General features: G+C 51.5%; 1 protein-coding gene across 5 annotated transcripts in view; it reads right to left on the reverse strand.

The window, feature by feature from the left end:
* Positions 1–339: 339 nt before the first annotated feature.
* Positions 340–26489, reverse strand: part of AP2A2 (adaptor related protein complex 2 subunit alpha 2) — an 85688-nt gene continuing 59538 nt past the window's right edge. The window contains exons 7-22 of one of the 5 annotated variants that reach the window (XM_058526067.1): positions 25615–25723; positions 23194–23344; positions 21622–21790; positions 20157–20294; positions 16725–16907; positions 16003–16100; positions 15276–15507; positions 14994–15167; positions 10033–10193; positions 6528–6610; positions 4482–4571; positions 3283–3406; positions 2034–2150; positions 1884–1953; positions 1613–1747; positions 340–789 (exon numbers count right to left, since the gene is read on the reverse strand). In XM_058526067.1, the coding sequence (XP_058382050.1) occupies positions 712–789; positions 1613–1747; positions 1884–1953; positions 2034–2150; positions 3283–3406; positions 4482–4571; positions 6528–6610; positions 10033–10193; positions 14994–15167; positions 15276–15507; positions 16003–16100; positions 16725–16907; positions 20157–20294; positions 21622–21790; positions 23194–23344; positions 25615–25723 (2112 nt within the window). In that variant the 3' untranslated portion in view covers positions 340–711. Of the gene's footprint in view, positions 790–1612; positions 1748–1883; positions 1954–2033; positions 2151–3282; positions 3407–3665; positions 4572–6527; positions 6611–10032; positions 10194–14993; positions 15168–15275; positions 15508–16002; positions 16101–16724; positions 16908–20156; positions 20295–21621; positions 21791–23193; positions 23345–25614; positions 25724–26489 lie in introns of those variants that run through there. The other 4 variants (XM_058526068.1, XM_058526065.1, XM_058526064.1 and 1 more) reach the window with 4 other exon arrangements.

The following is a 26489-nucleotide window of genomic DNA, read 5'->3' on the forward strand; positions in this document are numbered from 1 at the left end:
AAAGCTGGGAGAAGGGAAACAGGACACATCTAGCCAGGACACGTGGTTTTGTTGAGAGTCACTAAAAACACCAATGTTCCTAACTTCTAGATTTAGAGCCCTGCCCAAGGAACACCGTCCAGCCGATGCTGCAGCAAGCCCACAGGCACCATACTCACGCACCCAGGGCCGAGGATGGCACCCAGGCTGCACGTGGACACGCCTCACCAGCCCGTGAGACACATCACGTGCCTCCCGCACCCGGCATCACCCAGCAAAATAGCGAAATGGCCTAGTTAAGATCTAGCCCCACTACAGACAAAATGCCGCTTCTTCTCTCAGAAAATCAGAGATGAACCGTCAGCAAAAGAGCAGTGGTATTTTGATAAAATTTCAAAAAATTTTCCATTTTCATTCAAATTTCTAATTTCCCTTTAATTTGCAGATTTAACCACAGAACTGTCTTGATTTCTATAAAAACTGATCCCAAGATCCAGGTTCCCTCCTTCTGACTTGGCAGGCCGGCTGCAGTCCAGGCTCAGGCTCTTCCAAAACTGCGCACTCGTGTTCCCGTCCATCCCCAAGAGGGCCAAGGGCTGGAGAAGCAGGGCTGGGAGGCGCTGTACTGCGACAGCAGACAGGGGTATTTATTTGCAGCATGGTAATGAAGACAAATGGTAGAGATGAAGAAAAATGCACAGACACAGGAGCCTGATCCTCCATCCTTGTGGATTAAAACTGTTCTGACAGCAATTCACACAGTCTCTGAGAGACGGTTTCCTTGCTTGTCCGCAGCGTGAGTCGGTACATCTGAAATCAAGAACACAGCAGGTCAGTGGGCAGGCCAGGGCTCACGCAGCCCTGGGAAGACAGCTCGGGGCAGCAGATGGCCTTGGCGCCAGGCCCCACCCAGCAGCCACTCGAGCTCCCCCTGCTCAGCCTCTCTCTGGAGGTGCCCACTGTTTTACAAAGACTCAAGCATCAAACACGCTTTCAGCAGCTAAAGTAAAAAAGTTTGACAATAACAAGGACCAGTGCACGAGTGGAGCAACCGGAACCTTCACATGCTGTTGGTGGGAGGATAAAATTGTGCAGCCACTCAGGAAAACAATGTGGCAGCTTCTCGTAAAGTTAGCTGTGCACATACCCTATGAGCCAGCAATTCCACCCCGGGTAAGTGAAATGCAAACACATGTCTGCATAAAGGCACGTCCAGCAATATTTCTAGCAGCTCTATTCAAAATGGCCACAAACTGGGACAGCCCAGAGTCCATCAACAGGAGGACTGGGTAAACCAACTGGAGCACGTTCCTGCGAAAGAGTGCCGCAGGGCCAGCACGAGGACCAACCATGGACACATGCAGCAACACAGCGGACTCAAGGAGCTCAGGGCCACGGCAGCCCAATGGCAGGCCCCGTGGTGGCTGCCTCTAGGGGAGGCCAGAGTTGACAGAGAGGGGGCACCAGGGAACTTTCTGGGGTTATGGAAATGTTATATGTATCAACAGGGTACGTATCTGTTGAAACTCATCAAACTACTACACTTAGGATCTATGTATCTCACTGTGTATAAATTACACCACTATAAAAAACCAATTTAAGTGTATTTAGCCATTTCCTCAAGAGGCCTGACCTGGGCTTGTAGATTTGGCTCCAAGCGCAATAAGCATCCAATCTGGGTGGTTTTGGTATGTATGATCCCGGCTCCCACAAAATTTGCAGGGTTAGGATCGACTTCTTCCAGGAGCGCAGAACCAAAGCCAATAATCTGTGCAAAAGACACAGGAGAGTCAGGACACTGGCAGCAAGATTGGTGGACCATTCAAAGGGTGGGAATACAACCAGCCTCCTCGGAGCCCAGTGCAGTGTCCTAACTCTGGGAACGCCCACAAACAAGGATCTACCTTGGCTTTGGTGATCTCTGTGTCCATTGGATGCTTTGCTTTGAAAATGTTCTGCACTTCCTGCTGGGGACTGTGAGAAACAAAGACAAGCGTAAGCACTCTCAGCCGAGTCAGAGACTAGAAGGCCCTCCCCCACCACTCCCTGCTTACCTGCTCAGCTGTTTCCAACGCTGAAAGAAATCCTGAGAAGCCATTTCTGTGGGCTGGAAAAATTTGTTGAGTGTGATAGGCAGCTTAACGGACACATTCTGAAAGGTTCCCCCATACCTATGAGCAACAGAGACATGTTGAAAAGAGCACAGGAGAGCTGAAACTCAACTGGAGAGCCAAATTCCTAGTTTGCAAATCTCCAGGGTGGGGCCGGGCTCCTCTGCCTACCAGTGGGGACTGTCCTGTCAACAAGGGCAGGATGGAGAGTTCTGGAAGGGTGGCACTGAGTCACAGAGAGGCTCAGTCTACCTCAGAGTGAAATGTCATTCATAGATGGAGACCCACAAGCTGGGCCCACAAAGTGAACTGCTCATGAGGGCATGTGGGTAGATGGGCCCATCAAACCCCAGGATGAGCCTGGGGACCTCCATCCCCTCCTCACTCTTCCCCATCAGTCCACCTCCTACAACTCCAAGTTGGTGTCAGTTGTGTGGGCTTTTTTTTTCCTTTTTTCCATGAAAAGATTAAAGAGTTTGCCTTCAGAATGAAACAAGAATTTGCATGTCTATTTCCCTAAATTCTACAAAGTACACAATCTTCACTTCTCTATGTTTTTAATTTCAAATGTGCTTTTAAAAAATTTAACCTTACGAACACCCAACAGGGAACTAGTTGATCATGTACACTCTATTGTAGAACAGTAATGAATCGAGCAGCAACATAAAATACATTTTTTAAAAAAATAATCAAGATGGTGTGTGTGATCGGAGTATGACTATGCAAAAACTCACACACCCAGATGAGGATCCGGAGGGACCCCATCACCCTGCAGCTGACTTCCAGAGCAGCAAGGCAAGCAGCAGCACATGGGACCTGGCTGGCCCCCAACCCCGTGGGGTAGGCCCCTCTGTTCCTCAGCTTGGAAGCACTCGCCTCACCAAGATAGCACCGCTTGCCAGGACTCTCAGAGGCTGGTTCATCCTGGCCTCACAGAGTCCTGGGCACACCTTCTGTCCCCGCACCTCCCATCCTCGCCACAGCTAACACTGCTGTGTGCAGAGCATTTACCTGGCCACTCCCTCAGTCCTCATGACACCCTCTGAAGGAAGGATGCTGAGCCTAGCGAGGACAAAGAGCTCCCAGGGACACAGCTGTGTGCAGGCCCAGCCCCCACACCCCAACCTCCAGGCCAGAGCAGGCCAGTAATACAGCCTGCCCGGCTAGCAAACCCGTGACCCAGGGCTACTACCTGAACTGGATGTTGAGGACCGGCGCCTCTGTGAAGTCAGACACGCACTCTATGTTGACAACCTGCTGCACCTGCGCGCCCCCGTCCACAGTCGGGTCCACAGGCTTGGTCTGCAGGCTCAGATGTGTCCGTGTCAAGGAGGCCATGTCAACGTTGGGAAAGTGGGCCCGAGCCGAGCAAGCCCTTTGGGCCCAGGGGCCCAACAAGCCCAGGAGTGAGGCTCTGGAAGAGTCGGCACTCACATTCCTGATCTTGGATGAACCTTTAAGACAGGTGACCCCCCCATAATGTGTCTCTAATGACTATTTTGAAACACTTAGCTTTAAACACTTAGCCTATGTTTAAAACGTATTTATCTTACAATAAAAATGGATCTGGGGGCTGGCCCAGTGGCGTAGCAGTTAAGTGTGCACGCTCAGCTTCAGCAGCCCTGGGTTCGCAGGTTTGGATCCTGGGCTCAGACCTACGCACTGCTTATCAAGCCACACTGTGGTGGCATCCCACATATAAAGTAGAGGAAGATGGGCACAGATGTTAGCTCAGGGCTAATCTTCCTCACAAAAAAAAAAAAAAAAAGGATCTGGCCTGTGGTAAGGAGGCTACTGCTTCACACGAGTCTTCTTCAGGGAGGGCGGCACCCTTCTCTGGTCAAGCTGGGGCCTTCTGCACCCTCAGCTTATCTGGTCGGCCCATCCTTGGAGGAAGAGGTATCTGGATACCAAAGCTGACATTAGCTGGGAAAGTTCTAATTACATTTCTGGTATTTATTAGGGACAAGTCTCCAGTCAGAACACAGAGCCTCTGGAAGCAAACACAAGCTCATCCCAAGCGTGTGGCCTCGGTCCAGGGCAGCCCGTCCACCGCTCGCTCTGCTGTCAGCAGCAGCAGCTCGCTCCAGGGAAACTCCCAGAGAAGGAGACCAGAGCTCAGAGAGACTTAAAAATAATGTCCCAGGAGAACAAAACAAGTGAAAGAGGAAGTGACTCCAACGAGCCAAATGAAACGGGAGCAGACGCCACATGTCATTTCTACACGCACCATCAATAAATAACTCAGATGTGGGAAGACCATCTGATGTTACTACAGCACCTGGAAATACCTTGCTATTCTGATCAAGAGGGAAAAAAATTGCTCAAAACCGTCCTCTAAATCCCAAATTACTGTCTATCAGGGGCACGGGGAAATGGAACCAAGGATATTGGCCCGAAGGTCGTCTGAACAGATTAGTGTTGGAGTGAAACTTAAGAACTGCGTGGAGGTCTTATTACCATAAAATATAAACATCCGACCTAGAAGGACACAAACACAATTTGTTTCACACACGTCATTTCACACATATCCTGAATATTAACAGTGAAAAACAAGAGGCCCCCACCCCCAGCTGAATTTACGTGAAGTGTTGTGATCCACGACTCTGGCCACAAGGACACAAAGATCGCCTCTCCTACTGCTGAGGGACTCCTGCTCTCCAACACCCCGCGTGCACGGCCTCCATCTACCCACCTTCCCACGACGGATGGGGTGCACCCACGTGTCAACAGGGAGCACACTCGAGCACCCCTGCTCCGGGGGTCCTGTGCCTCCAGGCCACCACAGTCACTGCCAGTCCCGCCCTGCCCGGGACCCCCCAGGGAGGCCTGGCTGGACCTGCCTCCACCACGGGGCAGGGTGTTGGTGCCCCCCTCCACAACGAAGCCCCTGAGCTCTCCAGCGGAGCAGCTCATGAACTCCAAGCTGGCAGGCACTGAGGCTACTCGAACGTCTTCAGTTATTTATAGCACAACAGAAATCTTTACACAAACCTCTGTGAATATTTTTATACCCTTTGAATTCAGAATGGAAAGTAAACCTCAAACATCCTGAAAAAGACAGGCAATTTGGCATCACTCCTCCCACAACTTAAAAAACCACCACCAAAACCAAGGTGAAGCCATCGTGGCCCAGAGTCTAACACCTGAATCAAATCAGGAATAAACTATCCCACTCTATTTCAACACACAATTTCCCACGAGCACTACTCTGCTAATCCTCACAACATCCCTCAAAGATCCCTAGAAGGCAGCTGGATGACTTCTCTTTTTCTCCCCACACTTTCACATGTTTTTACAGACGAGAGAAAAATGAGTCCTCACAGGCTCAGTGACAGCGCCCAAGCAGGAGGTGGGCCGCCGTCAGTCCACAAGTGCCTCCCCTCGGCAGCAGCCCCCACGGTCAGTGGGCATAATTTTGGGGGGAAGGGACTCAAAAGCTTTTTTTTTAAATTGTGGTAAGATATACATAACATTAAGGTTATCATTGTAACCATTTTTAAATGTACAGTTCAGGGGCATTAAGCACATTCACATTGTTGTGCAACCATCACCACCATCTACCTCCAGAACTTTCCCTCTTCCCAAACTGAAACTCTGTCCCCTTTAAACACTGACTCCCCCTCCCCCAGCCCCTGGCACCCATGATTCTACTTTCTGTCTCTACGAATTTGACAACGCTGGGGACCTCACGTAAGTGGAATCACAGTGTTTGTCCTTTCGTGACTGGCTTACTTCACTCAGCATAATGTCCTCAAGGTTCATCCATGTGGTAGCAGGCGTCAGAATGCCTTCCTTTTTAAGGGTCAGTAATACTCCACTGTGTGAACAGACCACATTTTGCTTATCTATTCATCCATCAATGCACACTTGGCTTGCTCCTACCTTTTTGCTGTTGTGAATAATTCTGCTGTGAACACGGGGAGTGTACAAATATCTCTTCAAGACCCTACATGCACTACTTTTGGGAATAGACCCAGAAACGGAATTGCTGGATTATATGGTAGCTCTGTTTTTAAATTTTTAAGGAAGTGCCATACTGTTTTCCACAGCAGCTATACCATTTTGCATTCCCACCAACAGTGCACAAGGTCCAATTTCTCCACATCCTCACCATCACTCATTTTGCCCTTTTGAGAGTAGCCATCCTGATGGATGTGAGGTAATATCTTACTATAGTTCTGAACTGCATTTCCCTAATGATCAGTAATGTCGAGCATCTTGTCACGTGCTTTTGGCCATCTTGTACGTCTTCCTTAGAAAAATATCTATTCAAGTCCTTTGCCCATTTTTTAACTGAGTTGTTTGTTTTTCTGTTGTTGAATTGGAGTTCTCTATATGTTCTGGAAACTAGACCCTTATCAGATACATGATTTGCAAGTATTTTCTCCCCATAATTTCTGAGAGAAGTTTTCATTAAGGAATTAAAACACATACCTAAATTCTGCCGAAATTCAGACTTCAGTCCAATTTGAAGCAGCTGGTTTTCAAATAACACACCGTTATTTTTACAGACAAACCTAGGGGAAAAGGGACATGTGAATCACTCAAAGCCATCTACTGAAAACACAGATTTATTCTGAAAAAGGGATTAACAAACACTAAGGCCAGAAAAACCTTTATGGGACGTGAGGGAAGGGAAAAGCAGTAAAATATTCCAAAGAACACCATGAAGAGCGCCCACTGGAGACAGAGAGTGAGCAGAGAGCAGTGACACAGGCACGCTGAGGCATGACCACGGGAGACAGGTTGGTCGTCTGCTTCTCACCAGAGTGCTGGTCAACAAGTAATGGCAGGACACAGGCACTGAGGCACATGCACACACTTTCAGGTCGGACCACAGGCTCTCCCATCTGACTCCAAGCACTGGCCTCAATCCTGGGATCAGCATCCCATCCCAGGCTGTCTGTAGGCCACGCACACTCACGCCCGGGCAGCCCACCCCTTGGCAACTTGGTGCTCTGCTCCCTTTCTCTCTCTCCTCTCCTCTCTTCTCCTCTCCTGTCCTCTCCTCGCTCCCTGCTCCTCAGGGCAGGGTTAGCGTTTGTACTGCACAGGGGCCCAGGGTTTTGCTCACTACAGGTCTCTACACTACACAGAACTGGAGCAAAATAAAATAATGTGTGTGTTAGTTTTTACTTGTATTTACCTCAGAGGAGCTGAAACTGTTCTGGCCTCCTCTAACATAAATCATAATTACATAGTGAAATGGGACCAAAAGGAAGGGGAAGAGGGAGTGGGGCGGGCGTCGCAGTCGTGTGGATGCGGCAGGAGCCAGCCACTCTCGGGGCCCAGGCCTCACTCTGCGGCTCCTCAGTCAGCATGTGAGGGAGGAGGTGCAGTTCAGAGGAGGAGGTGGGGCGAGCTCTCCACACCAAGTCCTCCACGGGCATGGTGGCAGGGTGGCCTGAGAGACAGACACTCCGCAGCAGCTGCCCCCCACCTTGAAATCTCCAAGTCCAATTGTGCTGTTGGCTTGGAGAAGCTCAAAGCCAGTGATTCCTGCACTTGTCCTATTTTGTTCGAATTTTACTGTTGGTGCCCACCCACAGAGGTTCGAGCATTGCTTACTCGCGTATGAGATCATCAGCATCATGCACAGTCAGCTGGTCTCTCAGAAACTCCCTCTGCTGAAGCCAGGTCAGGGCTAATTCAAGCAGCACAGAAGGAAGACAGAGGAAGCAGCAGCAGAGACGGCGAGAGGTGTGGTTAGTACAGAGAGAGCTGAGCCTGGCTCCACCCTGTGTCCACTCACCACAGCACAGGGCCCTGCACCCCACGCGGCCCCCACGAGACACCGAGGGCCACAGCTGCCCCTCCACCTCATCCAGTCTTCCAGGCCTCAACACAAAAGGCTCTCTATCCAGCCTGAGCTACGATGAAGCTTCACAAAGTAACACAATGCATTCAATACGCACAACCATCTTCCAAAACACACCTGAGAACATGCACAACTGCGTTTCCCGAAATCAATCACAGGGACTCAGGTGCTCCCAGGACTCTCAGAGCAAGAGAAGACTCGACCGAGGCGGCCGAGCCCCAAGCCACACAGCCACAGGATCGCTGCCCCACCCACACTCGACTCAAATCTACAGAAGCAGCATCCCACTGCGCCCCACGTCCAGACACAAGGCCGTGCAGCGTACGTGCTACAGCTGGTTTGCACTAAGCCACTTTAAGCTGACCTTTGTGAAGGAAACGGGAAAGGCATTGAGGCATCACCCACTAAGGGAGGGAAGTAACCCAACAGTCAACGTCTGGTTGGTTAGTTGTTTTTTCAAAGGGTCATCTCAACCAAAACGTGCTCCTGTGGAATTTATGGGCTAATAAAGGCCACTATGGAAGGCCTACGAGAGTGCACACCTTCCTACACCATGAGCTGTGGGCAGCATGAACTGCGCCTGCCCCAAAGTGCTCTGCGCCTCCACCCCCACCAAATCTGTGGCAGGTACCTAACCACCCTTTGCAGCCATGTCAAGGCCAGACAGCCAAATGCCTGCACACCTGCTGAAGGGCCTAGAACGGGGCAAGCCACTGTGAGATGGCACCAAGGCCTCGGGTTATAGCAAACTGCCTACTCATTCATGCCTTCCACCCACTGGGGCCTTCCCTGGCCCAAGGGGACACTCAAGGGTCACCTGGGAAGCTGCAGAAATGCCCCTGCCCAAGCCCAGCGATCGAGGAGGCCTGTGGCACGGGCACTACACATTCCCGAAGCTCCTGGGGCCTGCAAACACAGCGAGGGCTATGAACGCTGAATGAAGCCCCTGCCCCAGACCACCGCCCAGACCAGGACGTCCAGCTAGGAGCCCAGCACTCTCCCCAGAACATGTGCTGCTTCACATCGCAAGGGCCTTGCAACCTGGGGTCTGTGGTGTTTCTCAGTCTCAAACTCAGCTCTAAAAGCAGTAAAAAGTCTGTTTTCAGCCAAAGATGGGCAACTCACACCAGCCCAAGCCTGCCTTTCCTCAGTCATTTTCAACAAGTAACAGGAAATAATCAGCACGTACTACGAACACAAAAGAGACGGGGAAAATTGTAAAACCCAAGAACTCTGCTGTCTTCACAGCAACCAAAGACAAGGAGCCATTCCTGGGAGGCCCTCCACTCAGGAGCAGAGCCCTCCCACACCGCCTGGCCAGATTTAGGGTCAGCAGGGACAGGGAGGGACAGAGAGCAGGAAGGAAAAAGGCACAGAATCTGCAGATCAGAAAAACGGGAAAGAAAACATGCTGGGAAGAGCAGTTTGACAATTATATTTTGAAAACGGGGGCAGAGGGGCGACGACGACAGCATAGGAAGGCAGGGCTTGGTGCCCAGCAGGTGTGTGAGCATCTCGATGGAGTCACAGTGATGCTGACAGCGCTGGTCACAGGAGGAGGGTGAAGCACACCTGAACACAGGCTTTATGGGACCAAGCAGCGATTATGCAACGGGAGCGTGTTTCTTAAAACAAAAAGGCTTGGTAGCTGGAAGGCAGACAGCGAGAGTGATTTAAGGCAGAGAGTTGAAAGCAGCCTGATTAAGAGGAAAAGTGGTGAAGAGAGAAGAAAGAAATACAGCTCCGGAGAGAAATAAACATCCTGAAAAGAAGCAACAGCTGAAACAACACAATGAAACATCAGCACACAAACGAGACACAACTGAGCACCAGCCCGTGTGGCTTTTTTCACCCGTTTTTCTTCTTTTTGAGAATGTTAGCTATCTTCGCCTAGTGAAAACTGACAGTCCACGAAGTATGGGGGAAGGTACAGAGCAAACCCGCCAGAGCACAGCAGGCGCCCTCGCCTCGCCAGTGAGCAACCTGGAGGTAGGGACTGCAGCCCACTCCTTCCAGGTGACTGCTGACTGAGGGCCGGGCAGGGGGGCAGGTAGAGAGAGTCCCGGGTAGGGGGTCGGGGTGGAGCAAGTCCCTGTCGTCAGGACGAGGGAGAACGACTACCTGGCAAAGTTGTCCTCGGAGCCGGGAGCGAGAGGCGCGACCGCGGAGGGTGAGTCTGAGAACACGTCCACAAGCAGCCCGCCGGAGGAGGGCGGGGGGCCCGTGGGGGCAGGGGGTGCGGCCCCCAGACCCAGGAGATCTGCCGAAGGAGAAGGCGTGGACTGGAAAACAGGGAAGGAATGGGTCAGTGCCGAACCTTTCAGGCATGCCGCCACCAAGAAAGCGCAAGTGCCCACAGCTCTCCCCCACTGCCCACAGCTCCCAGGCCGGGCTGGACTGTGCAAGGATCCAGGAAGTGAGGGGTGCAACCACTTCTGGGGCGCAGCTGCACCCCGGAGTCAAGCCTGAAGACCATCACACTTGCAAGATTATCACAACCTCACATGACTGGAAAAAGAGGCAATCTTTCCTCACAAATGTTATTTGAACGAAAAAAGGTCCATAGAAACTTTGGCCATGAAAGAAATCAAACAGAAGTGTCTGGTTTAACAAATGAGACCATGAACGTTACTTAAAACCATCCACAGAGAGAGTAAGTTTGAAGAGCTGAAAAGTAAGCAAGTAACTTACTACGGCTCATTTTTAGTTTAACCATTGTTAAGTTTTATTGAGTTATGGAGAAAAAGTAAATAGCCTACAGAAGAGACAATTTTTAGAAAATAATTTGCTTTTTGATCCTAGGCAAAAGACAAAGAACAGAGCCACTCAGAAATCACTCTCAAACCCACACGGTGAGACGCACACAGCACAGCTCCTTCCACACTTGCTCCCAAAACCAAACAGCACAGCACCTGTGTCGTCCCCCATACTCCCATGGGAGTGCCACATGATAGGGCCCACCACCGAGCCGCACACCAAAGCCGAGGCACGTGGGGCTCAGACGATCCCCAGATTATGCTATAGGCAAGGACCAGGGAGGTAAGCAGCTCTGCCTTGAGAAGTCATCTGAATGACTTCTGAATGTTCCGCTGGACATTCACAAAGGTAAAAATCAGTTCACAATTATCTGAGACTATATCCTAATGTCATCTTACATTATTGCAATTAATATTTTCCTCGGTTTTAATAAACACTCATCTGTCCAGGAACGCAACCACCCTGTGAGCTGAAAGAGGCCAAAGTACTTTCTTTCTCCGGCATGCAATGTACCTGCCCCGGGTACCGGCCAGTGACTGGCTCCTGCCTTCCAGTGGAGCCACGCTGAGCACTTACGTGTGAAATCAATGTGTCCGTAGATATAACCGCTTATTTCTCTTTTATATTACATTACACTGAATTTCTAAAAAATTACATATGTAGGGAGGTGATAGTACATATGAATTCCATTTCAAGATAAAAGAGGCATTACAAAATATATGTTCGGGGCCGGCCCGGTGGCACAGCAGTTAAGTTCGCACGTTCCACTTCAGCGGCCAGCGGTTTGCCAGTTCAGATCCTGGGCGTGGACCTACACACCATTCATCAAGCCACGCTGAGGTGGCGTCCCACATAGAAGAGCTACAACTCTACAACTATGACACACAACTATGCACTGGGGCTTTGGAGGAGGAAAAAAAAAAAGAGGAAGATTGGCAACAGATGTTAGCACAAGGCCAGTCTTCCTCAAAAAAAAAATATATGTTCTGCAAAGAGGGCGTGGGTCTGGGCAGGCTGAGAAGCCTGCTCTGCATGGCAGCCCTCCTTCCTCAAGGCTCCAGGAGAGGCAGCGCACTGAGGCCAACCCTGAAGAGAGAAGCAGGCCTGCCGGTGGGGCAGCTCCAGGGTGAGGGGCTCCCGGGCAGAGCGGACAGGATGGACTCCTCAGTAAGGGGAAGGCCCTGGAGAAGAGGAGGTGGCCACGGAGGAGATGTCAGGATAAGGAACGTCAGAAATTTCTGCCATGTCAGGAAGTGTCCAGATGAAATTATCTAAAGGTGGTTCTCGGCCCTTATTGCACCTGGGATGGCCTCCTGCAAACACAGCTGCTCACAACACCGTCTGCCACACTGGATCACCAGGAGCGTGACCACGTGGGGAGGGTCAGGAGCTGATTTCAGGTGGCTAGAGCCTCACTACAAATTATGCAAGGAAGGTACCTGTTGTAGCTGATGCACCTGCAGCCAGAATGGGGATCATCTCCCCTCTGCACCTACGACAAGATTTTTACCACTGGTTCCTCAATAACGGTCCGAATGCTTTTTAAAGTAGGAAAACTCTTTTGTCCAATTAAATAAAATATGCACCCCAAAAGTTACGACAGAAGCAAGCCTGTTCTGCTGGGTGGACCTACCAGGACGCCATGCGCCCTCCCCAGACCCACGTGCCAGCTCTCCCCCATAGCCTGTCGGGACCCACTCCTCTTCTCCATCTCTCCTTTCAGGACGTGGGGACATCCTCCAGGGAGCCTGCCTAGTGGCCAGTCTGCACAAGTTACACCTCCTCAGTCTGACAGCAATGACGGCAGGAATTAGAACAGCAAAAAGGCTGGAACAAGACGGCTCCAGGCTCCTCCACCAGCCTGAAGGTCCACTTCAGGAAGACTGGGCAGTCTCCAAACACCCACCAGAGGCGGTCTGGCATGGCAACAAACACTCCAGACGCACAGATGTGCAACCAGGAGCTGCAGGTGTAGAGGCACCCAGGCCCACAGGACTGTGAACACAAGAAGAGCAGACTGTTGCAAAGAAAACAATCTGCTGGCATCACCTACAACCAGAAATCCAGGACATTCTGGCCAATATTACACCAAAGTAAAAGGTACCACTGGTTTTCATGTAAAATCCACACATCTCAATACCGTTTTGAGGTGGGGCTCCCCTCTGAGGCTGAAACAGGAGGACACGAGGAGAATTCCAGTCAGGAGGACCCTCCCCTTTCTGTCCTGCTTCTCCTGTCTCAATGCCCCAGCCCCTATCACGGTCTTTCTCCCTTTGGAGGGGTTCTCTCTGATCTGACCCTCAGCCGTGTGAGCGCTGAGAACAAACAAGAACTCACGTGATCACGCTGCTATCCACAGCACTGCAGGCTCTCAATTCAGAAGGGCAGCCATCTGCTCACAAGGAACATCTGCTCCCTAAGCACACACGTGCCAGGCACGACTTACCATCCACAAGAAACCTTACAGCCCACGGTTAGAAAATTTACTCAATTAACCTGAAAGCAGGCCTCCCCCGTCTCCCCAAGCCCCCAGATTGGCCTTATCGAAATGGTAAATCTTTTTCTGGTTCCGTTTATCTCGCATCTGCCTTTTCAAAGTGGAGCTCACTGCTGACATCCAGGGTTAGGAAGGTTCCATCAGATTCTGGCTACAACACTCAGCCAAACGCCAGAGCCTGGATCCCAGGCCCTGCTACATCCTGGGCATAGCTGGGCAAACCCAGGTGTGGCCAAAAGACCTGGTGTATGTGTACATTTCAAGAAAAATCAAGTAAGAGAGACCAATGACAACCATCAAAATAAGACATTAAAACCCATTTCCCCCACTCACGTTAGCTCACAGTCAGAGCTGCTAGGGAGGAAGGAGGGTGCCTGGGCTGCCTCCCTGGGTGCAGACGAACCACTGCAGTCTCTCCTGGGAGGCAGCCATGAGGAAGCCCCTGCATGCCCCACCTCACACAGTGTATGTCTTCCTTCAGAGACCGCTGCTGCCTCTGTGCAGGGCAGAGCTGCCATTGTCTCTCACTGGAATGGCACCGGCAGAGTAGCGGCCTCCTCCAGCACCACGGAAAAGGCCCCCAATCTGGTGTAGCAAGAACACCAGTTCATAAATAAACATGCACACACACTGTCTCCAGAAATCACATCACTTTGCTAATCTATCAACAAACTCTCTGGCACTAGGATGAGCTTCATGACCTCTTCGCAAGTGTCAGCCTGAGAGGGTGAGCAAGTCACTGCCTTCAGGCTCCAGGTCCACTCCGTGCCCCCAGGACAAGATCAAAGGCACGGGCTTTGAAAAGCCAACCCTATTAAATTACTCAGGTACCAAGAGATGATGACCACTCGGAGAAAAAGCACGCATTTATCATTCACTCCAAAACCAACTCATCACGAAATTCAAGCTGCCAAGAGCCACAAGCAGGCATCAGACGGAAACGCAGCAGAGGGTCCGGACTACGGAGGGCACCTCTGGAGAAAAGGTGTCAGGGCTCAGGGGAGGGGTCCTAACCAATACAGGACCCCAAGTAAAGGCTCATGGCGGGCACAGTGTCCTCAGCCTGAGGAGTAGGACACATGATCAACGGAGGCACACAAGCAGACATGGGGTCAGGCCAAGGGGACCCCGCCAAGGAGCGCCTGGGCTCAGACACAAGCATTCAACAAGCAAACCACTAAGGCCCTGGGCTGTCCACACACAGACACACGTCACCTCCGAAGCTCATCCTCACAAAGCCCACCTGACATGGGTAAGTGGCATTATTCACATCCCTGGGCCAGCACCCTGAAGACGAAACAAAGCTCTCCAAGCTTCCTTCCAGATGGACAAGCAGAAAGCCCACAGTCCTGGGTCCCATCAAAGGACATATTTTCATTTACAGGTGAATATTCTCACCACGTTATACACAAAAGGGCAATTTGCTCTAATCCAATTTACTACTGAAAACCTCTAAAAACAGCACAAAATGGGTCCTTAAACCAACCCAGAGCAGCTGGACAGGCCTCCTACACAAGGCAGTCCTACAAAAGAGGTGAGTGACGGTATATCCTAAAACAAAAGTCAAACCAGAGAAGATCTGGGAGAGTCCAGAAGACAGAACACAGGCGGTCTGCATGAGGCCGGCCATCTGGATGAGAGGAGTCTTGGGGGTCCCAGGGGAAGGAGAGAGGAAGGCCTCAGGCTTGATGCCACCGATAGGCTCTTGGCACACACTCATATTTAACAGAAAATTCTCCCCAACAGGCAAACGCTCTGCTGGTCCCGAATCCCGGGGACTGGGCACCCCAGCACTCGTGCGGGGCACTGCCATCAGGAAGGGCCCCACCATGGTGCTGGCGCTAGCTGGGGCAGGCTCAGGGCCCCCGTTGACGTCAGCGCTCCTCTCCCGCTTGGCCTCCTCCAGGTCTGTGACCGTGCTCGGGCCCTTCTTCTTCTTGAGCTTGGCTAGGATGGAGGACTCGCGCTCCGGGAACGGGGGCATCTCCTCCAGGACGGTGGCCTGGTGGGAAGGAAGCCTAGGGTCAGTACAGCTCTAAGCCACGCAGCTATCGACCCCCAGACAAGCAACACCACTGCAAGGGGTGGGACAGGGCAGCGCAGGGCCCACCAGGATGTCAGTGCTGGCGACTGTGCTGAGCCGCAGGTACTCCACGGCCCGCTGCTGCAGCTCCACGTCGGCGTTCTTCAGCTGGCTGTCGCTGCGCAGCACATCCTGAATGGTGGTCTTCACCTCCGGAAAGAGGTTCACGAACTTGATGTAGGTGGATAAGAGCAGTGCCCTGGTGGGGACGCTGCACAGGTGGAACTTGGAGTGCAGCAGGTTGAACTGGATCAGAGGACTGTGACGGGCAAGGAGAGCAGAGACAGGGCAGGAGCAAAACGTTACCTCCTCATCTCACTACCACTACACACTCACCCCACCCCTGCGTCGTCTGGGCCTCAGCCCCCCGCCAAGTGTCTCAGCAGGCGGGGGAAGGTGAGTGAGGAGAGACTCGGGGAAATCAACGCCACACTAAACCAGAACCACTCTCGTGAAGGTGAAGGTGTCCAGGGAGGCATGCATTTCCAATTCCAGATGGAGCGCAAATTTCCTCTTTGAATAATGTTAGCCATAGACCACATCTCTATATTTTCAACTAGAATCCCTGTTTTTTGTACAGCTTGAAGAAAAACAGGAAGATGTCAATCCAGAGTGGAAGTGGTCTTGCTCTGGGCTGTCCCGACAGCACGTGAGGACGTTGGCCAACCTCTACTCAGACTGTCAGGGTGAGAACCAGGAGGCGCGGGCCCAGCATCAGAACTCGATGCTCACCTGACTCCAAAGGGTCTCTTACCTGGATCTTGGGTCCCCAGCTATCAAGTTTCCAAACTCCCCCAGGATGTAGCCGCCCACTTTGACCAGGTTCTCGTGGCATGCTGGTGCCTGAAGAGCCTGTGAAACAGCGAGCGTGATGAGCCAGAGGCACAAGAGCTCAAGGCCCAGGCAGAGGAAGTTGGGAGGCATCCGACTTCAAGAAAAGTAGCTAAGTCGTGGTGATATGCCAGAAGTAAAGAGAATTCAGGTCACTTTCCTGTGGAGTCTATTTTTATGCCAGTGCAAGCTTCCCCAAAGCTTCCTAGAGACCCTCCTGATTTTAGTTCCCACCCCTTTCTTCCCTGGAGGCTACTTCAGCAGATGTCAGTAGCAGGGGAGCCCCACAGGCAGAGACGTGGCCAGTGCAGCCCTGGAATGGGAGCTGCGCACCCGAGAGCTGACACTGGGGCCCCAGGCGGAGGCAGGTGCTCACAAGCCCCCCGCCCCCGCTGATGGAGATGGAGAATCCCACCACGGCAGAGCCCACAAGTACTCTCGTGCATACAGAGGCGAACTCAAGGCACGGCCCTGGGCAGTTTGCTCAGGTGGCCCCTCGAGAGCTGAGAGTATCTCACCCGTGGCGAGTGATGTGGAAATCGGGGTGAGAAGGAACTAAGACTCAAGCAGAGGTGTTAGCAATACAAGAGCTCGAACCTCCAAGAATGGCTGACAGGAGAAAGAAGGGAGGCATGCGGACCATACCTCAAACACCGTCTTGGCAGCATAGCCCTGCACGTCATCCCGGTTGATGACAATCTGAATGACGCGGTACCACACCTCTTCGCTCACGTAGTCGCCAGCAATCCGGATCAGGTTCAGGATGGTGTCCACGTACCACGTGTAGTCCACAGCGTACTTCTCCGCCAAGATGGCAACCTTCAGCACCTACAGAGGACAGCCACTCAGGGCAGGTGCCTACAGGCCCCACAATAGCAGGGTGAGCTGCTGCCCGGCATCAACATAAGGGCTTCAAAAGGACTAAACGCATGCGCCAAAGCTCAGGTGTGTGGGAAACTTCTGCCAGATTTTCAAAGGAGCCCAGAAAGTTTAAGATTTGCAGATTTAGGGCCGGCCCGTGGCTTAGCACTCAAGTGCACGCGCTCCGCTGCTGGCAGCCCAGGTTCGGATCCCAGGTGCGCACCAATGCACCGCTTCTCCGGCCATGCTGAGGCCGCGTCCCACATACAGCAACTGGAAGGATGTGCAACTACAACATACAAATATCTATTGGGGCTTTGGGGAAAAATAAATAAATAAATAAATAAATAATTATTAAAAAATAATAATAATAAAAATAAAATTGGTTTGTTTAAAAAAAAAAAAAAAAAGATTTGCAGATTTAACTGAGGAAAGCCAAACCGCCCTCTAGGAATAGACAGAAAAGGACACGGCTGAGGAAAACACAAGAGAGATGGGGCACAGCTGCAGGAGGGCACAAGCAGCCTTGCCGCCCTCCATCCAACCACGGCCAAGCCAGCCCTGGGGTGGGTCCTCCCCACCCGCGGAGCAGCAGCACTCTCTGGGTCTCCCGCTGCTCTGGCTGGCCTGTCACACCAGTCTCCCCTCTATTCTCCATGGGAGACCCCACCCACTCACTTACCCCACACACACCCCAGAGGACTCTGCGGGCCACATTCACTGCCCAGGGGCAACTGCACCACGCTATCCAAAACCAGACCCCTCGCCTCCCCAGAGTCACCCTCCCCAGTTACCCCCCTGGCCCAGCCCTAAACAGCATCAGCTGCCCCCCTAATGTGGGGACTGCCACCTTTACACCACACCTTCCTCTCCTTTACCCTCCCAACTATGCCCCCAGAGCCCTGCTTGGAGCCTGGACCACCACCATCCATCTGTTCTGCCCACCTTCTGGCCTTCAAATCAACTCTCCATAATGACCCCAGAGCATCATTCGCTGCCCTTGGCTTAAAATCCTTCGAGCCCAGAGCTCTCCCTGCAGCCGTGCACTCAGGACCCCTCAAAACCACACTGGCCAGTGTGTCAACTGCCTCGACCCTCGCCATGTACCCTCTGCTCCCACCTTGCTGAGCCACCTCCTGCCCCCCAGTAGCCTCTGTGCCTTCATCCTCTCCTGACAAGTTCACTACCACTTTCTGGAGAAGTCCCCTCAGTGTCTCGTGACGGAGATGCCTCCCCGAGGCCCCATGGGATCCAGGGCCCTGCCTCCATCCATCCTCACCCACACCATAAGCAGGTCTGCTGTCCTCCCTGTGGACCAAAAGGCTCCCTGTGGGCTTGGCGTGCAGCATGGACACGTTCTCTGACATGCCTGGCTGGACAGATGGTTGGACAGAGCACTTACCCTGGGACTGAGAGTGTCTGTTTTACTCCTCATATGATTAAAACTGACTGAGGATTGTCACTCATCATTTAAAAGAGACTAAGAGCCAACACGGAGCTAACACTCAAGACCTTAAAAACCTACACCATTACACTGAAGAACATGCCCCTTCTGTCTCTGCTCAGGACACCCAGAACAGCAACGAGGAACGACCTTCCCAGAGTCAGCCCACTGCCCACAGGCGTCTAGACCAGGCCCCACTGCCCAGCCACACTCCAAACATGACCCCCGGCCCACCCCACACTGATCTCACCTCTCCACAGCGCCTGTTCCTGGAGCTCCCAACCCAGAGCCAACTGGCCCCATCCCACCCTCCCCTACACCCGAACTCCCCCACTCCCCATCTCCTCCACATGCCCTCACTTTCGCCTACTCTCCCTGTCTCCCCAACATGCCCTTGCCCTCCTAGCCTCCCCAGCCCTCTTTCCTGGCTGGTCAACAGTTCAGCTCAAGAGTCACTTCCTCTAAGAAACCTTCCTTGACTTCTGCTCTAGGGCAGCCCCGCACTCCTCACTGAAACACGGCCATGTGGTAATTAAGCCCATGCCACTCAGCACTGAAGGGCCAGCCTGGCCATGGTGGCCACAGCCGTTCAATAATGACCCCAAATAAACCTGCGAGTCTGACCACATGCAGAGTCACACAAGCTCAGAAACTCCTAGCCTTTTGTTTTCAAACCAAACACCGCCCAGGAGCAATCCTGAAGCCACTCATGGCCAGCTACGATACTGCACACTCACTCTACAAAGTACCCAAGGAGGCCTCAGCTGTACTTTGCTCCCCAGAGAAACAAATAATAAACACTTATAAAATAAGCATTATAAGCTTATAAATAAGAACATAGGTTCACGCGGAGCCCAAGGTGCCTTGCAGAAACCAGCGCCAGACCTATGTGAGTTACACACATAGCTCAGGCCCTCCTCCCTGCTGGCCGCGGGCTACCAGGAATCCCACGCCCTCAGATTTTGTATTACGATCAGTCTTTCACACGGTAAATAAGTATTTGCTGAACTTCGACAATTTTTTAGGTGTGTGCACCCATTTTGCAGGTGACAAAATAATATTATAAACTAAGACTGCCATGTAGTAAAATGGTAGCTCAGACTCTTTCCTTCCGAGACACATCAGAGACAGATAAGGAAAATATGCCAAGTAAAGACGTAGGAATTCAAAGCTTCAAAATTACACAGACTTTTGCCCACAGGAATCCAAATTCATGCCCACCTCAGCCACAGACCACTGAAGCCTCATTTGGAGCCTGAGCTACAAGTCTTTCACTGAAAGGCTCGACAGTGCCAGAAAACCTTGCTAGCAGGGGACTGTTTAAAGTTATTTTGAAAGACTGAAAGGCTCTACCAAAAATGTTGATTAAAAAGCTAAAGCAGGGGCCAGCTCGGTGGTGTAGTGGTTAAATTCACACACTCTGCTTCGGCAGCCCGGGGTGTGCAGGTACAGATCCTGGGCGCGGACCTACGCACCACTCATCAGGCCGTGCTGTGGTGGCATCCCATATACAAAATAGAGGAAGATGGCCACGGATGTTAGCTCAGGGCTAATCTTCCTCAGCAAAAAGAGTAGGATTAGCAATGGATGTTACCTCAGAGCCAATATTCCTTATACACAAAAAAAAGCTAAAGCAAAGGAATCTTTTACCCAGTATCTAGTAGATTCTCAATAAAGTCTGTGGAAAAGAATCACCAACACTGAGGAAACGCTTCAGCTGAGATTCATAAGCGTTCATGAACAGTGAGGGCACAAAGGCCGTCAGAACTCACGATCTCCTCTCGAATGGAGTAGTCGGCCGTCTCCAAGTAGCTCAGCATCTCAGCCACAATCTGCTGGGCATTGCTGCGGTCACACATGGCGTAGAGGAGGTCCACGGCCCGCTGCCGCACACTCACGTCCCGCTCCGTCTGGGGGAACAAGGCACAGAGAAGCCGTGAGCAAAGCCTGGTGAGGGTGGACGGTGGCCATCCACTGCAATACACGCGGCACCCAGGCGCAAGTGCACCCAGCTTTCCCACGGCCCCCAGCCAGCCGGCTCAGCAACCCCTCCATGCCAACACTCACTCTGAGCTCTCCTCACTCGCCATCCGAATCCAGGGACCCCAATAGAGTCTGGTCACACAGAGCCCCTCACATGCCAACTCACCGCGCCCTCGCTCCCCACTTGGACCAGGCAGCTCCGTCCTGCTCGCTGCTCTCTGAGATGGAGCGCCTGCCATCCCTGGGGGGGGTCAAAGGCCGGCACCCTGCGTGCCACCTAGGAGCTTGTCACAGTGCCAGCTCTTTGGCCCCCTAGACCTGATCCTCAGCTTCTGCATCAGAACAAGACCACAGTGGCCCCTTGGCACAGGACAGCCTGAGAAGTGCTGGTGAAGAACCGAACAATGTGCAAAAGCAAGGGCAAGTCTTTCTGACTCAGGCAGTGACTAGAACAGACACCAAAACCAGGACCAGGCAGAACTCAGAACACCAAAAAGCTAAATCCAAACCCAAAAAGCTAAATCCAAGCCCTTGCATGGCCTCTTGTACAAAAGACGCACCGGAAACGTCTGTTAAGCTACGAGCAAACAAAGGAACAGAGTCAGACCTGTTCTTAACCACAAGTCCGGGACCAGAACAATGGGTTTTGTAGCTTCCCCGCCAGCCTTTAGTTTTCTAAGGCACTTGCCCTAACAACTAGGAATGTAGTGAACGCTGCTACGTCTAACCATGAGGAATGAGCCCTCAGAGCCTGTTTTGGAGACTCATAACAGCAGAGGACAGGAACAGATCACCTCAACTTGGCTCTTCTAGCTCTGGAATTTTAATTCCTTGAAAAAAATAAATTTTCCTTTGCAAAGCATGAGCTTTCTTGGAGACAAGGACAAACTATTTCATCTTTCTGCCAAAAAGAACTGTTCCTATTGATTCAAATACTTATTGCGACTCTGTTATGTGCAAGACATGGTGTTAGATTACACCATTATGATGGTCATCTCACAGACAGAACTGCCCGGGAAGACGGTGCATCTAGCAGAGCACGGAGAGTTGTAGACCTGGAGCAGCAGTGTGGCCACACCCGCTCCAGGGCCCAAGCCACATGGCCTTGAGGGACCTCGGGAACTCACCGATGGCTCTCGCACCCAGCTGCTGTGCTCACCACGAGCAAGCGACACAGCTGACAGAAACACCAGCATCCGACTAACGGCAGTGCTCCCCATGGTGATGAAGGACCCCCGAGGACAGAGCACTTGCCTTCAGAGCGTTGGTGACCGTCTCGATGTGTGTCTTCACCGCCTCGTGGGAGAACTCGGAGCTGGCCAATGTGCACATGCTCTCCAGGGCCAGGTAGCGCAGGTTGGTCTCCCGGTGCTGCAGGAACTGGCCCAGCTGGTTACAAGCGCGAACGAGCAGGTTTGGCTCACTGGATGGACGGCAGAAGTGGGTTGGGAGCCGTGTGCATGGCAGGTGGCAATGTCACACCGTGTTCACGGTCACCACACTGCTGAAGTGAAGACTTCAGGGGCCTCCCAAGACATAAGAGCCTTCAACTTCAACCCTGAAGTCAGTTTTACATTCACAGTGAAAATCAACACATCATGTACCCACTGGAGCTTTCCAAGCATATCTGCAGAGTTCCACCAACTCCTAAGAGTTGATGACGACAGAGGCACCTCACAAACCAGGCAGCTCCTGAGCCTCTGCAGCCAGCTCATGAGTCATGCCCAGGGCTTTGGTCAAGGCGTGGTCAGACATGTGATCTCAGCCAGGGGCAAACAGCCCTGGGAAACGGCTGAACAAGAGCCTAAATGATGAGACGACTCTTGAGAGATATATGAATAGACATAGATACAAAAAAGATTAGTGAATATTTAAGTCCCAACTACCATGAAATGTAGGTTAAATCTCTACTTACTCTTTACTTTGTCCCTAGGATGATGATGTTCTTTAAATATGTTTAATAAAGACAAAAAGGCTTCCTCTAATATCAAAAATGTTGTTTTTAACAGTTCCCAACCCTGCTGCAGGAGCACTCTGAGGCTGAGTTCTTGTCATGAGAAACTACAGTTTTCCAAAAACACAGAGGTAGAAGATGGTGGAGAGAACATCTGCCCACAGCCACTGTGCTCCCTGCACTACCTCATGGCGCACAGCAGCCTGCTGTCATTGGGATCCTGGTGGCAACTCCCACAGCCCTGCCTGTGAGCCACACTGTCACTCTAACGGAATTTAAAACATGACACCACACACAAGGCCACGTGCAGGAAGTCCAACTACAGGAGCTGAGCAGAGAAGGCAAGGAGGCATACTCCCCTGTCCCAGGACACCTGTGCCCTTTCACTCTGTACTGTACTGACACACTCGGTCATCTCGACCACTTCCCCTAGTGACCTCGAGCTACACTGAGCACTGCTGGGTGCTGCAGGAAAGCTCACAGGGGCACACACCCCCATCCTTCCTGTGCAACTCTGCAGGAAGCTGGTGAGGAGCGGGGTGCTCAGGAGAAACAGGAGAGGCCCCACGGGGGGGAGGTGAGACCACAGCCCATGAAGCCAACAGTGTGGGAGTTCTGAAGCCAGAGAGAGAGCACGGAGCACTGGAGAAGAGACGAGAAAAGGGACAGCACAGGGAGCGTGCACCTGTGAGAGGAGGAGGGCAGAGGCAAGGCGTCAGGGCCTGCAGGATGGACACACACTCAAGAGCCCCTGCTAGGCCTGCTGTCAGCGAGAAGAGCACATGCACATGTTCAAGAGGACCACATTTTCAAACCTGCTTTGGGGAAAAAAGAGGTCACTGGAACAAGAACACCATCAACCACCGACTCACCTGTCGTGGTGAATGATGAGGCTGATCGCCTCAAAGAGCACAGCGTTCTTGGCATTGGAATGTTGGACTTTTTTGGACTTTGGCGGTTCTTGGGCTTTGTTCAGAATCGTCTCCAGGCACTCGGTCAGGCGGCCTCGCACAGCAGGGTCTTCTGGGCAATACAGAAAGCCGTTGGCGGGGCTCCCTCACAGCCCACCCCACCCTCCCAGCTGCAGGGCCTAGAGGACACCACGCTTCATGGCCTATGTGTAATAAAGTTCTACCGAAATCAGAAGAAAAGAAATAATAGACCAAAAAAGAATAAGAAAACAATAAAAACACCAGAACATCATGGCCAACAGGCACATGAAAAGATGTTCAACGTCACTAATTAGTAAGGAAATGCACACACCTGTGAGAACGGCTATAATTAACAGGACAAGAAATAATAAGTGTTGGAGAGGACATGGGGAAAAGGGAACCCTCATACGCTGCTGGTGGGAATGCCAACTGGTGCAGCCACTATGGAAAACAGTATAGAGAGTCCTCAAAAAATTCGAAATAGAAGTACCATATAATCCAGCTATTCCACTACTAGGTATTTAGCCAAAGAATATGAAATCAACAATTCAAAAAGATTTGTGCACCCCTATGTTCATCACAGCATCATGCACAATAGCCAAGATGTGGAAGCGACCCTAGTGCCCATCAACAGATGAATGGATAAAGAAGATGTGGTGTGTGTGTACATATATATACACACACACACAATGGAATACTACTCAACCATAAAAACAAGACAAAATTATGCCATTTGCGACCACATGGATGGACCGTGAGAGTATTAAGCTAAGTGAAATAAGCCAGACAGAGAAAGACAAACACCGTATGATTTCACTCATATGTTGAAGATAAACAAACACATAGATAAGGGGAACAGATCAGTGGTTACCAGAGGGGAAGGGGTAGAAGGACGAAAGGGATAAAGGGGCACATATGTATGGTGATGGATAAAAACTAGACTATTGGGCCGGCCCGGTGGCTTAGCGGTTAAGTGCGCGCGCTCCGCTACTGGCGGCCCGGGTTCAGATCCCGGGTGCGCACTGACGAAGCACCGCTTCTCCAGCCATGCTGAGGCCACGTCCCACATACAGCAACTAGAAGGATGTGCAACTATGACATACAACTATCTACTGGGGCTTTGGGGGAAAAAAAAAGGAGGCGGATTGACAATAGATGTTAGCTCAGAGCCGGTCTTCCTCAGCAAAAAGAGGAGGATTAGCACGGATGTTAGCTCAGGGCTGATCTTCCTCACAAAAAAAAAAAAAAAACAGACTATTGGTGGTGAACACAATGCAGTCTATACAGAAACTGATATAAATAATGTATGCCCAAAATTTACACGTTATAAGCCAATACGACCTCAATAAAATAATTTTTTAAACAAGAAAAAACTTGTGCAACCTGTCTGCCAAAACCACCAACAGAGCCAGGCAAATGCAAAACCAGCCATTCAAGAGAGACAGCATCCCGTGAGCCCCATGCAAGTCAGACGCAGAGCAGAGCCCCGCAGGAAGCCGCCCCACAGGGCTTGAGCAGAGAGGCATGAGGGTGAGAGGCAGAAGTTTCAGAAATGGCCGAGAAAGAATCAGAAACTCAAGCCTGAAACAGGCAAGTGGGGAGGGGTCTGGGTCTGAGTCTGTGCTGCCCCAGATCTCAAAAGGAAGAAGGCAGCTGCAGCTGAGAAGTGGGATGGGCTGCCCTGTGGGGCCTGGCAGGGATGGATGAGGCAGTGGCTGGGCCCCCGGGGAGGGGGTGGGGGCCGCTGGGCAGCTCGGTGGGAAGCCCCTCCCACATGCAGACTCTGCTGCAGGGTCTGCAGTTCATACTTTAGTATAAAAGACATTCAGTATAAAAGTTATTTGAACAAAGAAATATCCTGCACAAAAAGAGATTAAAAAATAAAGGTTACAAAAACAAACCAATCTCAGTGGAGGGCAATTTGGAAGCATCTAACAAAAATTTTCATGGACATTCAACCAAGAAATTCTACTTCTAGATACTTACTATACTAGTCAAATGTAACAATTTAGAATGAAACATGAATATAAGATATCCTTAATGTGTATATTAAGGTTAGGAACACTATTAACAACTTAGGATACAAAGTTTCTAATGGTTTCAAGTTTTATTTAAAAAGATTATTTCAAAAATCTGCCCAGATCTGATACTATAGGAAAGCAGAGATAATTCCAAATCTTAACAAATTGTGAGTTCTCTACTGGCTGCTCTGGGAAAGCCAAGATGCAGGGGCCTCACAGAAAGATCACAGAACAGGAACCAGCGCCAGTAAAGGACTTTCAAAGATGACAAACAAACGAAAGCCCCTGACCCTGCGACACGAGGTAACCCTCTGGATACCCTTTGCTGCGCAACTGTTACCTGGGGGTGGATAGCACTGGAGCAACCTCAGCAGTTTTACTGACAGCCAGGGAGCCGGGACAAAATAGTAAGTATAATCCTGAAGGTCTGTTGATGCAGACGTCACAATCTGTAAAACAACACAAGGTGATGAGACGCGCTGCGAGCAAGTGTCACCGCGAGAGGCCCCCCCACTGTGGGGGACCCACAGAAAGCCACACTCGGTCCTCAGGTCACACAGTAACTGAAAAAAGGGTTTCGTTCAGTGTGCCGAGAATACTGAATACAGTTCTCTGTATTTTAGAGGTAAAGGAGCACAGAGACGCCAAGCTCACACTGAGAGCGGCTGCCCGTTGTCACTTTCAGGGACAGTGCCGCTGGGCAATGGCAATCCCCCTCTGCAGGACACAAACCGGTAAGACCACTGACCTCTCAGTACAGAATCCTATGGCGCCTGGACTGAGAATTCAGACTTCCTTTGTGGACCGGAAAGATTTGAATGAAACACAAAAGGGAGAGCTTTGGTGCCTAAAAAGGGAGAAGTTAGCATTCTGACCCCAGAGGCACTCCCCCCACCCCACAGTCCCCAGGTGTGGAGAGCTGCCATGAACTCCTCGAGGCCAGGGAGCATGCTTCCTTCACTGACAGTTCCATCTCCTTGTCCAAAAGAGCCCCCGGCAGGGCAGATACTCCATCAACCCTCTGAATCCATTACTGTCCCTAAGACATCACATTTCCATTAACACACAGCCCAGTGCCTTCTCCATCTCCTGCGTCAGGGAGGTCAGAGTAGCTCCTCCCTACAAAGCTCACAGATGTGACACTTTAGGCCAGAAGTGAGCACATTCAGGAAGAGTCACCCTGACTCCTGCCCTCAGCTGCAAGACACCACTCCA

Source organism: Diceros bicornis, chromosome 31, assembly GCF_020826845.1.
Source record: "Diceros bicornis minor isolate mBicDic1 chromosome 31, mDicBic1.mat.cur, whole genome shotgun sequence".
Classification (NCBI taxonomy): Eukaryota; Metazoa; Chordata; class Mammalia; order Perissodactyla; family Rhinocerotidae; genus Diceros; species Diceros bicornis.